Source organism: Bos taurus, chromosome 25 (assembly GCF_002263795.3).
Source record: "Bos taurus isolate L1 Dominette 01449 registration number 42190680 breed Hereford chromosome 25, ARS-UCD2.0, whole genome shotgun sequence".
Taxonomy (NCBI): domain Eukaryota; kingdom Metazoa; phylum Chordata; class Mammalia; order Artiodactyla; family Bovidae; genus Bos; species Bos taurus.
In genome coordinates this window covers 1,502,576-1,515,136 of record NC_037352.1, presented here as the reverse complement: position 1 = coordinate 1,515,136, position 12,561 = coordinate 1,502,576, and the positions used below count along the sequence as shown (strand labels likewise).

Sequence of the window (12,561 nt, the reverse complement as noted above, 5' to 3'; positions counted from 1 at the left end):
CAGCAACTAAGAGCCAGTGCAAACAAATCAACAAATATGAAAAAATCTCTTGCTCTAAAGTTAAAAGGCTTTATAGCCATAGACTCTTTGAATAAAAAAACATAGGAGATTTCAGTCCCCTTTTCATTCAAAACTTAGCTTCAAAATATAAGTTCAAAAAAATAAAAGTAAGTTCATAAAAGTATCTAAGAGTTCTTGGCTCACAGCTACTGGAGTCCAGGGCCTTGACATTGAATGACACTCTGGTGATCCTCTGGGCACTCATCCAGCCCTCGCCGTCTCCCCCCAGTTTGCCCAGCTCAGGCTCACAGCCCTCAGGACAGGACAGGAATCCACTCAGCTTCAAGGCCAGCAAACTGGATGCAGACTCTCTTAATGGCAGCTGCCAGAGGGAAGCCCCTCAACCTGGGCTCCTCAGCCCTCTATCAGGCCAACTTGTTCCTGTCCTGGAGGGTCCCGTGAGGCAGAAGACAAGGTGTGTGACCATCCCAGGACCCTTGGGGAAGGAGTGCCAGCCCTGGCTCCAGGTGTCCCCCTGGCTGCCCCAGCTGCCCCCCTTCACCCGGCCCTGGGCCAGGCCCGCTCTTGGCACCAGAGCCCACACCCGCCACGGGAGATGACAGAGCTCCCCTGCCAGGGGCTAAATCTGGGATCTGGCCACTGTGCATCCTGGCCCTGCCACTCGACCTCCAGCGCCTGCTGGGAAGGCCCCTTCCCTTCCTGACCTGAAGGACCAGCTGCCATGGTCAGTGGGCTGTGGGTGGGTCGGGGCATGGAGGCCTCCTAGGGAGGGGCAGGTGGGCTCCTGGGGTCTCTCCCAGCAGAGAAGGTCCGTGGGCCTGTGAAGGGGTCAGTGAGTAGGGGAATAGTGGGAAGCCTGGGCTCAGGCCTCCGGGACCAGCAAGGTGGGGGGATGGATGGCAGTGGCCCCCTGCCCCTGTGCCCTGGCCGCAGCGAGGATCTGCTGGGCCCGGCTGGGCAGGACCACTGAAGCGGGGAGCCTTTGGGGGCCAGAGGCCGAAGCTGGCTTTGTCCCCAAGACACTGCCCTTAGCGAAGCCTCCCTCCTTTCTCGTGGACGATGCAGGCCCGGAGGACCACCGGGCGCAGCCTGGGGTCTGTGGCTCACTTCCAGTCTGGACTCTGGGACCGTCTAGCTGCCCCTCCTGGGGAGACCCCAGCTCTGACCTACCTCCCCTCCCGCCCCCAGTCCCACCGGAAGTTCTCTGCCCCCCGGCATGGACACCTGGGCTTCCTGCCACACAAGAGGAGCCACCGGCACCGGGGCAAGGTGAAGACGTGGCCTCGTGACGACCCCAGCCAGCCCGTGCACCTCACGGCCTTCCTGGGCTACAAGGCGGGCATGACGCACACTCTGCGGGAGGTGCACCGGCCTGGCCTCAGTGAGTGCTGCGAGGGGCCCTGCCGGGGGCGGGGGGTGGGCAGAGCACCCCAGACCTCCGGGAGATCTAGAGGCCCTTCTGATGCCAGGAGCCACAGCTGGGCTCACGGAGGGGCAACAGCCCCAGAAAGGGTCAGACGCTGACTGCTGGCCACGCCCCCAGAAGCCATCTGTCATCACCCCTGGTTCACAGATGAGGAAATGGAGAAGTTATGAGCTGGGATTCAGGGCAGATGTGACAGTATACTTTTGGTCTTGAGATCATCGTAGATTCACGTGTGGTTTTAAGAGGAACGCCACGTACCTTGAAGGTTTCCCCAATGGAAACATCTCCTGTAACCATGGTACTATGTCACAGCCAGAGAGTGACATGCAGGATTCTCCTGAATAAGATGTGTGTTTATGTAGTTCTGTGCGGTTCTGTCACATGTAAATGCATGTACCCACCACCCTGGGACACTTCATTCCCACAAGAGTCCGTCCTGGTGACCTTTTTACAGCCACAGCTGCTACCCCCAACCTCCTGGCAACCCTCATCTGCTCTTCATCTCTTCTATTGTATATATATATTTTTGCCTCAACACAAGGCTGGTGGGATCTTAGTTCCCTGTGCATGCTTAGTTGCTTCAGTCGTGTCCAACTCTTTGCAACCTTATGGACTGTAGCCCGCCAGGCTCCCCCATCCGCGGGATTCTCCAGGCAAGAATACTGGGGTTGCCATGCCCTCCTCCAGGGGATCTTCCTGACCCAAGGACTGAACACGTGTCTCTTACATCTCCTCCATTAGCAGACAGCTTCTTTACCACTAGTGCTACCTGGGAAGCCCCCGACCAGGGACTGAACCGAAGAAAGTTCAGAGTCCTAACCCCTGGGCCTCCAGGGAAGTCCTCTAATACATATTTTAAACGTACACTTCTTTGGATCAGCCTCAGTAACACCATCTATAAAATCATGGGTTTGGACTAGTTGTAGGTTTCTTCTAGAGCTCTTCTGTACTCCACTGCAGGAGGCCAGCCCGACCCTCTGGGGGAAGCTGCCCAGGCTGTGGCTCTCCTGGCCCTCTCCCGGGCAGCCTGGTAGGGAAACTGAGGCAGGAGCAGGTCAGGCCTTGCCTGAGATCCAAGTCAGAGCTTGCGTGGACACCTATGGCGGGGTCTTGCCTGGCAGTGACTCCACGCACAGGGCAGAGCAGGGAGAAGGGCAGGGAGTGGGGAGGCTGAGGGCTGGGGGCCTGGGGCCCTGCACACGGGGGCCTCTGTCCGCAGCAGCCCTGGGGCTGTGGTGTTCCATGCTCTCGCAGGCGGATGGGGCTGTGGTTGGCTCCTCCACCCTTCTCCTCCCCATGGGACACGGAGGCCCCCCCACCATGTCTTCTCCATCTCTGGGTTTCATCCAGAAATTTCCAAGCGGGAGGAGGTGGAGGCAGTGACGATTGTGGAGACGCCGCCTCTGGTGGTGGTGGGTGTGGTGGGCTATGTGGCCACCCCGCGGGGCCTGCGGAGCTTCAAGACCATCTTCGCAGAGCATCTCAGTGATGAGTGCCGCCGCCGCTTCTACAAGGACTGGTGAGGATCATTCCTGCAGGGTGGGTGGGTGCAGGGAGGGGTGTCACAGCGAGCAGAAGGCAGGGAAGTGTGTGTGTGTGTGTGTGGTGCCTTCACTCCAGGAGAAGACAAGGACTAAGGGCTGGAAAGGAAGTTGTTCGCGGAAAAAAAGAAAGCAAATGTTCTCCCCCCAGGGTGATGCCTGTCAGAGCTGGTTCTGAGCTTCCTAGCAGCCAGGGTGAAAAGGGAAATGACAACTGACAAGCTCATCAGAAAGAAAGGCATCTTTAGGTCTCAAATCTTCCCTGGCATTAAGTCTTGAAAGGGAAGGCCCCCTCCCTGCCTGAGGACCCTCACAGACCCTCCTTCCATATGGAGGTAGAGGCACCGGAGTCTCCACGGGAGGTGAGGGTCCTGGGCCCCAGTGTCAGAGCAGGCTGTGTGACCACAGGCAAGCTGATGGACCTCTTGGAATCTCCTCTCACCCCACCCTCTGCTACACACACACACACCACAGACACCATCACACGGGAACAGGACAGGTCCCCGCGTCGTGGGGCCGTCATGAGGATGAGATGAGCAGTGCGTGTCAAGTGCTCAGCACAGAAAAAGAGGTTGGCAGTTGCCACCTGGCCTATGTTTGCTGTTGCAGTTGTGATCAGCTTGCTCCTCGTCCGGGGGCTCTGATCTCCGTGAACCTCAGTTTCTTCGTCTGTAGGGTGGGGATACTGATGTCCATCTTCCAGTGTCCTGCGGAGGGTTAGGCATGACGGGACTTGGGGCCTGGCCAGTCCCGGCTGTTCACTTTAGAAGTGGGCTCAGCAGCCACGGCCAGGTGGGCATGTGGCCGCAGGCCAGCTGGCACGTCCCTTCCTGGGGCTCCTGCACGGCTGCTTACTCTCAGCTCCAGGAGGCAGGGAGGGTACCCACTTTATGGAGGAGGAAACTGAGGCTGCGAGGGTGGGACCATCTATGCTTAAAGAGGGTGACCGGAACTAGCCCAGGGACCCCAGGGGCCCAGCAGTGCCTCCCCTGGGCAGGGGAGGAGGGCGGAGGGGGACATCTAGCCCGTGCTTGGTGGACTATGGGCAATGGAGGCCACCCCGCTCACCCCACTGAGTACCTTGTGTGCACGGCTCAGGCACAAGAGCAAGAAAAAAGCCTTCACCAAGGCCTGTAAGAGGTGGCGTGACGCCGACGGCAAGAAGCAGCTGCAGAAGGACTTTGCCGCCATGAAGAAGTACTGCAAAGTCATCCGGGTCATCGTCCACACCCAGGTCAGCCCCCACCCTCTGGTCCACACTGGCTAGTCAGTCCAGCCCCCAGGCCTACCCTCCCCCAACCGGGCTTCCGGGAGCCCTGACAAATGTCAGCCTAAAAATACCATGAGCCCTGGGCACAGGCCCAGGGTGCTGGCTGACCGGTCACGTGGGCCGCTGGCAGCCTGGGGCTGGCGTGATGGGCGTCTGTGCGCTCTGCAGTCTACGGGCCACTGACCACACCAGCGGGCAACCAAGGCCCCGGAGGCCCCGGGTCTCCTGCCCTGTGGCAGTGTGGGGGGCTGGGGCCTCTCTCTGGGCACACGTGTGTGAACCCCATCTGTAAGTAGGGTCCAGGTAATCAACAGCTTCCGCCTTATTCTGGAACATTCACATAAGCCTTCCAGGCCCGTGGCGGTGGCCCTGTCCATCTGCCTCAGTTACTCTCACACTTGCAGTTCCCGGTTATGTGCGTCATTGGTTAACCTGTCTCCGTGCATGGACGTGAACTTCATGGGCTGTAACTTCCTCTCACTGCTGCGCCCCCAGCAGGTCATCCATTAGTGCTGGTTGAGCCCTATGCTGTGACCTAACCCAACCCTGCTTCTGCCGGAGGGGGTCCCCACAGCCTGTGCCTCACGCGGCACAGAGATGTTTAAAAGCACGCGTCTGACCACATCGCCCCCATGCTTGGAATAAATCCCCAGCTCATCCCCATGAGACCTGTCTGGCCAGGCCTCTGCTCGCCTCTCCCCATCCTGAACCTTCCTCCTTGTTCACCGTGATCCAGACACACTGGCCCTGTTTCTGTCCCCCTCCCCACCAACCAGGATCTTCCCTGCCACAGGGCCTTTGCATATGCAGTTCCCTCTGCCCTAGAAGCTCTCAGATCTTCACCTAGTGGATCCTTCTTGTTTCTGATGTCACCTCCTCAGACAGGGCCTCCTTGACCACCCTCACATGTGATGACTGTCTCCTCCATCCTCTATTCCATCACAACACATAGGCCTCTCCAAGAGTTTTCTTGGCTTCTGTTCCCCAGTTGGTTGGTGGCTCCGTGGGGGCCAGGACCCTGTCTGCTCATGGCAAGCTGTGTCCCCAGTTCCTCACACAGAACGGGACATGCAGCCACACCAGAGGACAGGATCATCTGCTGAATGAACGCGTGCATAGAGGCCTGCCAGGGGACACCAGCTGGCCATGCCATGTCTACAGATGGGGGGGTCAGTGTGACTTTCTGGGAACCAACCAGCCGTGTTGCATCTGCCAGATGAAGCTGCTGCCCTTCCGGCAGAAGAAGGCCCACATCATGGAGGTCCAGCTGAACGGCGGCACGGTGGCTGAGAAGGTAGCCTGGGCCCAGGCCCGGCTGGAGAAGCAGGTGCCCGTCCACAGTGTGTTCAGCCAGAATGAGATCATCGATGTTATTGCCGTCACCAAGGGCAGGGGCATCAAAGGTAGGGCCGCATGGGGGTGGTGGCTCCAGGAAGGCTGCCTGGAGGGGGTGGGGACCAAACTGGCCTCTCAGCCAGCAGCCCCTCCCGCCTGCAGGCGTCACAAGCCGCTGGCATACGAAGAAGCTGCCGCGGAAGACCCATAAGGGGCTGCGCAAGGTGGCCTGCATTGGTGCCTGGCACCCTGCCCGCGTGGGCTGCTCCATTGCCCGGGCTGGGCAGAAGGGCTACCATCACCGCACGGAGCTCAACAAGAAGGTGTGTCTGCAGGTCTGGTGGGGGGATGTCCATGGCCACACCCCAGGGACCCAGACACCTCCTCGATCCTGAGGCTCTCTGAAATGCCTCCTCCAGCACCTGGGTCTCAGCCCACGTTCTCATGGGCATGGACATCTTGTTGACCCCATAAGCCACCTGCTGTCCCCCACATGCTCTGTCCTCCTGGCAGATCTACCGCATCGGCCGGGGGCTCCACATGGAGGACGGGAAGGTGGTTAAGAACAATGCATCCACCAGCTACGACGTGACTGACAAATCCATCACGCCGCTGGTGAGAGTGGGTGGCTGATTTGGCTGAGGGGTCTGGTGTGTGTGTGTGTGGGGCAAGCCTGCGGGGCACCACCCTCCCCAAGAACTCAGGCACCAGCAAGCCGCTGCCAGCCTCAGAGTCTCCGCTGCAGACAGCATGTCCTCCAGCTCCTGTCCCAGCTTTCGGGGTGCAGCAGCTCCAACTCTGCCCTTGGAGTCAGGCTGCCTGGGCTCACACCCCAGCCGCAGGATGTGGCAACTGTGGGGCTGGGAGCAGTGACATCACCCCCCACCCCTAGCCTCAGTTTCCCCCTCTGTAAAATACAGAGTTTTAAATAAGACAGTCACAGGATGGACTTAGGATCTGGCTCAGAGACTGTCCTGATGTGATCTAGAGTGTCACCCCAGGCCAGGGGAGTTCCCCTAGTTTTCTCAGCTGCCCCTAAACCCAGAGCCTCTTTTCTGGACCTACATTCCCTCAGGGAGGCTTCCCGCACTACGGGGAAGTCAACAACGACTTTGTCATGCTGAAAGGTTGCATCGCGGGCACCAAGAAGCGGGTCATCACATTGAGGAAGGTCAGTGCCAGGTGGCGAGCTGGGGAGTGGGAGCCCCATGGGCTGTGGAGTGGGTTGGGGGTGGGGGGCTGGCCTGCCCTGTCCTCCAGCCTGCTCCAGGAGGGCAGGGTGGGGAAAGCAAAAAGGGAGGGGTTCTAACAGAAGGTGGGTGAGTGAGACCCTCCTCTGTGGATTGGGGGTGACGGGAGGGGCTGAGTGGGGACCTCCGGCCTTGTTGTTTTCCCTCTCCCACGGGCCCCAGTCCCTCCTGGTGCACCACAGCCGCCAGGCCCTGGAGAACATCGAGCTCAAGTTCATTGACACCACCTCCAAGTTTGGCCATGGCCGCTTCCAGACAGCCCAAGAGAAGAGGGCCTTCATGGTGAGCCCATCCGCCTTGCTCTCTGGGGCTCAGACCCCTCATCCCATCTGCCCCAGGGCAGGCATCTGTGGCACGCATGCCCCTGCACTCATCCACAGGAGGGGCTTTCAGGGGTCTAGTCCTGGGCACGGGGTCTAGTACTGGGCACGCGGTCTTGCTGGAAAGGAAGCAGGGGAGGGACCGGCGGGAGGGGGCGCGGGGCTGGCTCTGAGAACCCAGGCGGCTGGTGAGACCCTGTGACTTAACTCTCCTCCTGTTCCTCGCCCCCCAGGGTCCCCAAAAGAAGCATCTGGAGAAGGAAAAGCCGGAGACCTCGGGAGACTTGTAGGCAGGATGGAACGGAGGGGGCCTGGAAGAAGCGCGGCGCAACCCCCGCTGGTGCCCTAGTCTAATAAAAGCCAGAGGCAGTTCTTCCGCGGTGTCTCAGAGTTGGAGGGCACGGAAAGGCTGGTCAACAGCCAGTACTCCGGGGCTTAGAGCCGGGAAGGGAAGAAAGCTGACGTGTCTCCCGGGTCTCTGCAGCCGCCGCCAGGTGGCGGACGCAGTTCGGCTGCGCGCCCAGCAGCTCGGGGCGGGGCCTCGGGAACCGCAGAGCAAAGGTCCTGGCTGGTGGGCGGGGCCAGCTGGAAGATGAGGGGGCGTGTCCTCGGAAGGGCCCTCCCGGAGGCGGAAGTCGGAGCGCTAGCCCCGGGGAGGGATTGGTCCGCGGAAAGGGGCGGGGCGGTGGGAGGCAGGCCCTGAGAGGGTGTCTCGCATTCCCGGACGTGATTGGCTGCCTGGGGGAGTTGTGCCTCGGGGCTCCTGGGCCCGGTGGGGTCAGAGAGGGATTGGTTCTCGCTAGGTGGACTCAAGCGGCGGATCCTGAGTCTGGCCTCGGATCCGTCGGAGGCGGTGGGTGTGCGGCCGTCCTTCCGGCGCCATGTCGTTCTGCAGCTTCTTCGGAGGCGAGATTTTCCAGAACCACTTTGAGCCGGGTACGATCTTTAACTTCTGGGAGGACAGCAGGCCGGGCCGTCGCCGCCCTCCGGGTGGCGGTGGAGCCCCAGGAACGCGGGACGAGTGTGGCCGCGCGGGGAGGAGCGCATGCGGAGCAAAGGCGATATGGAGGAGGGAGGAGTCTGAGGGGCCCGGAGAGTAGGGGTACCCGAGGGGAGGGAGACACTGGAGAGAGCACAGGCCTTGAGTGCGAGCGTGGCCCTTTCCGCGGAAATCTGTGCGGTCAGGGTAAACGCGGGTGGCGACGCCCTTCGGGGTATCCGGGTCAGGATCGGGACTTTAGAGGGACTCGCTGGAAGGTCCTGTTCAGGGGGGCAGCTCCTGTGACTGGCTCCCTTTCCTTGGGGCATCGCCCGGTTATGACCCCAGCCCTTTCTCCTCCGCAGTTCCCCAGACCTGCGGGGTGAGCTGGAAAGCACAGAATGTCCCGTTGGGATCCAAATGTAACTGCCTGGGTGCCACCCCAGCCTTCTCAGGGGGCCCAGGGTTGGGTAACCAGGCCAGGCTGCCAATGGCCAGTCAAGTTTGACTGGACAGCCTGGGCCAGCCAGTAGGGGTGGAAGGTGGGGGAGAGGGGTGGTGAGTGGTTGGTTGGGGCATGGCCCACCCTCAGCCCTGGCCCCAGGCTTTGAGAGATCCAGGTGAATCACATTCTGGGCTGTGCTGCCTGGTCATGGACTAATTTGGTAAAAATATGTCCACAGGCAAGACTAGAGCTGCGACCTACCCCGGGGCGGGGTTTCTTGGGTGTCAACTCTCTAGGGGGCTGGGCTGTGACACCTGGCATCTCTGTGAGCCAGCTGCGACATAGCACCCTCTGGTTGTGGGACTTGGGGTTGTCCTCCGGGTACTCAGCCACACTAGAAACCTCACTTCCACAGTACCTCCTGGTTCCTCTTTCCTTCCTCAAGTTACTGGTAAACGCTGAGTGGTCATGGACTCTAGGGTAGATTGTCTCTAGGCCGGCAGGGGGCAAAAGGTGACTCAGTACCCCTTGAGGGACCCCCAAGCAGTTTCCTGTTCTGCAAGTCAATTTTGCAACCTTTTTTCCCCCCTCAAAGTGATCTTTTGGGGATAGTTTAACCCATTTTTCTCCCTGCCCCTCTGTCTTCCTGGGCCCTCTGTCTGGACCGGAAGTGTTTTTGCTGGGATCTTTCTTTTCCTGTTTGGAGAGCAGGCCCGTGGCTGGGCATCCAGCTCAAGGCTTCTTTGGGCAGAGGGTCAGCCACATGGGAAGGGAGGTGGGCTAGTGGTGGTGAGGCCTGTTTGCGTGTTTGGGGGGCAGAGCTGTGTCCTCATCAGACTGCCTGGGTTCCTTCCTGGCTGCACACTCTGTAGCTGAATGTTTTGTATGCCTGCACCTCAGCTTCCTCATCTGTAAAATGGGAACATTTGCGTCACAGGGTTGTTAAGAAGAGCCAGTGAGATAAGTGTGAAAAGTGACTCTCCTGGTCTCTGGCACAGGCTCAGAACCATTCAACATGAACTCCATGCCGTGTCTCCCCTACAGAGTTGATGTCCAGGCCTGTGGGTGGTGGGTGGGTACATGGGGAGGATGTGCAGCCCACCTAGTAACCCGGGTCCTGCTGTCCTTTCCTGGGGTCTCGCCCAGGATTTGGGAGCTCTCCCCCGAGGTGTTGGAGCCAGCATCTCTGCTCTTGCCTCCCTTCCGCCCCAGGTATCTACGTGTGTGCCAAGTGTGGCTATGAGCTCTTCTCCAGCCGCTCCAAGTACGCACACTCATCCCCATGGCCGGCGTTCACTGAGACCATCCATGCTGACAGTGTGGCCAAGCGGCCAGAGCACAATCGGCCTGGAGCCATAAAGGTGAGTGGTAGCAGCAGGGAGGCAGGGGAGGGGTGTTGGCCAGGGGGACCTGGAACCAGGTCCCCCTTCCTGCTGCTCCCCCTCAGCTGCGGGGGCCTAGCGTCTGTCTATTCCAGGCCTCTGGCCTCAGCTGGGGAGCTGCCACCCCAAATTATTGGGTGACCCTGGGGTCTTGGTGAGGACAGGGAAACGACAGCTTTCCGGGGAGGCTGTGAGATGGGGCCGACAGCAGTTACCTTGGGAAATGGGTGTGAGGACCCCCACTGCGGGGGCCATGGCTGTAGCTGTTTTTATGGCTGCCTTGTCTCCCCAGGTATCCTGTGGCAGGTGTGGCAACGGGCTGGGCCATGAGTTCCTGAACGATGGCCCCAAGCGCGGACAGTCCCGCTTCTGAATTTTCAGCAGCTCATTGAAGTTTATCCCTAAAGGTGCGTTTGCTTCCTGGCACCTGGGCACAGGCCTGTGTAAACTTTAGAGGCCCAAGGGTACACAGTTCTTGTTCATTTATGGTGACAAAGGGTGCGGGCACCAAAGCACGCCACCCAGGTTCTGCCCAGGGCCACTGGAGGGTGGCTGCGGGGCAGGGACAAAAGACAGCTGTCCTGCCTCCCACGCTGGTTGGTCACATGCAGGGCAGCACAAAGGCTGAGGACCAGGGCTGTGTGGCTGCAGGCTTGCTTGTTGGCCTGTCTGAGCCGCCTCCTCTTCTGTGTAGTGGGCGTGATGGCAGAGTCTCCTTCCCAGGCCTGTTGAGACTGGCTGCCCTAAAGTGCGCTGGGTCCTGGCATGCAGTAGGAGCTAGTAAATGTGTGCTTGTGTTGGCAGTATTCATCATCGGTAGATATTTAGGGGCCATTTTTCATTTGTGTGCATTTTATTTGAGCTCCTTGGTGGCTCAGACAGTAAAGAATCCTCCTGCAATGCAGGAGACCCGGGTTTGATCCTTGGGTCAGGCCTGAACCCACTCCAGTACTCTTACCTGGGGAATCCTATGGACAGAAGAGCCTGGTGGGCTACAGTCCATGGGGTCGCAAAGAGTCGGACACGACTGAGCAACTAACACTATCTGAGCCCAGCCTCCTCTCTGGCCCTCTGCTCTCTGCCTCCCCAACCACCCTCTGAACTTCTCTGCACTCTTTGTAGCTCAATTCCCTCTCTTCATTTGCTGCCCATAGGACTGTGGCCAGCCCCTAATCTCAGTTTTTGTTTTTTAAATATTTATTTCTTTGGCTGCTCTGGGTCCCAGTTGTGACATATAAACTCTTACTTGTAGCATGTGGGATCCAGTTCCCCAATCAGGGATCGAACCCTGGTCCCCTGCAGTGAGAGCACAGAGTCTTAACCTCTGGACCACCAGGGAAGTCCTCCTAGTCTCAGTTTTATCCTCTGTAAAATGGGGTTGCTAATAGCACCTGCTTGTTCCCTCACCGTGGCGGTTAAGTGAAGGTGTCCGGAAGGGCCAGCATGTGATAAAGGTTTGACAATACCTTGTCCTTCTGTAGTTATTTGTCCTCCAGGACATGTGGAGGAAGGATAGACTCTGGGTTATCCTGCAGTCTCAGCGGATGAACCGGGCACAGAGACGTCCCCAGGCTAGGGGTCTGGGTCCTCCTGGCCTCCCTGAGCTGCAGGCTGGAGACACTGGGGTAGCCCAGGGAGTGGTGGCAGACCTGTTAACAGCGACTTGTTTTTCTCTCTCCTCCCTCATTTCTTTCAGCCGAAGAAACCTCCGCCTCCCAGGGACAGTAGGCAGGCTGCCCATACCCAGATCAGGTGGACACTGTCTGATGCCACCCACCTCGGTCGTGGAGCCGCAGACATTCAGAGCAGGGGTGTCAGGGTTGGGAGAAGGGGTAGCTGAAACCTCAGGAAGACTCCCAAGCCCTTGGCTCTGAACAGGCTCTTGCTGGGAAGAGAAGAAGGCTCACACTCGGCTACCAGGACGGGCCCTGCTATTGGCTCACACAGGGTCTCGGGGTGTGGACTCCAGGCCTGGTCTATCTTTGGATGATGCTGCAAGCCCCACCTTCCTTTCCTCTCAGCCCACTGCCCCCCTCGCTGCCTCTCTGGACTCACCCCATGGGGCCCAGCCCTGAGATGGCTCCGCCCTCACCAAAGCTCTTGCCCACCTTCTCCAGGCTGTGCCAGGAGATAGGATGCAGACAGGGGTGGCCCTGCCAGCTGCCCCAGCCCAGTCACTCTATGATTCTCTCTGGCTAAACCCTTGCAGGCAGCCAGAGTGGTGATGACCCGTGACCCGCTGGGGGAGCAGGCGGAGGGGATGGACTCTGACCTCGGTTACAGGAGGAGAAATCCCGAACCCCGTTGCACCATCTGTGCAGATGTGGCTTGCCTCACTCGGGCTTAGGAAAGCAGCTATTGCTTCATCACCTTGACAGTGTGAGGCTGGGGACCCTGAGCTCACAGCTTCCCATTAACCCCTCCCAGTAGACAGTGAGCGAACCTCACTGCATGTGCTCTGAGGCACCTGCCATTGGTGGGGGTGGGGGTGGGGGTGGGGGGAGGAGAGTGAAGCCCCTTCCACCTTGAATCCTCTCTAGAGTAATCAGGAGACCAGTAAACAAATGGAACCCAGGCTTGCTGTCTTTATTA

The 12,561-nt window shown here is 59.3% G+C and overlaps 2 protein-coding genes across 2 annotated transcripts; both read left to right on the top strand.

The window, feature by feature from the left end:
• Nucleotides 1-722: 722 nt before the first annotated feature.
• RPL3L (ribosomal protein L3 like) lies at nucleotides 723-7,534 on the top strand. Its single transcript, NM_001035501.1, has 10 exons — nucleotides 723-745; nucleotides 1,210-1,402; nucleotides 2,798-2,966; nucleotides 4,087-4,222; nucleotides 5,475-5,661; nucleotides 5,756-5,916; nucleotides 6,107-6,208; nucleotides 6,669-6,764; nucleotides 7,006-7,125; nucleotides 7,397-7,534. The coding sequence occupies exons 1-10, from the start codon at nucleotides 743-745 to the stop codon at nucleotides 7,451-7,453; spliced, it is 1,224 nt and encodes a 407-aa protein (NP_001030578.1). The 5' UTR covers nucleotides 723-742; the 3' UTR covers nucleotides 7,454-7,534.
• A 356-nt stretch (nucleotides 7,535-7,890) lies between these two features.
• MSRB1 (methionine sulfoxide reductase B1) lies at nucleotides 7,891-12,543 on the top strand. Its single transcript, NM_001034810.2, has 4 exons — nucleotides 7,891-8,099; nucleotides 9,800-9,948; nucleotides 10,262-10,376; nucleotides 11,666-12,543. The coding sequence occupies exons 1-4, from the start codon at nucleotides 8,045-8,047 to the stop codon at nucleotides 11,695-11,697; spliced, it is 351 nt and encodes a 116-aa protein (NP_001029982.2). The 5' UTR covers nucleotides 7,891-8,044; the 3' UTR covers nucleotides 11,698-12,543.
• Nucleotides 12,544-12,561: the final 18 nt, after the last annotated feature.

Bases quoted from the DNA above. Each gene is read 5' to 3' on its own strand.
- RPL3L (NM_001035501.1), top strand. The intron at 5,662-5,755 runs GTAGGGCCGCAT...TCCCGCCTGCAG, and splicing joins CAAGGGCAGGGGCATCAAAG to GCGTCACAAGCCGCTGGCAT. The intron at 6,765-7,005 runs GTCAGTGCCAGG...CACGGGCCCCAG, and splicing joins GGGTCATCACATTGAGGAAG to TCCCTCCTGGTGCACCACAG.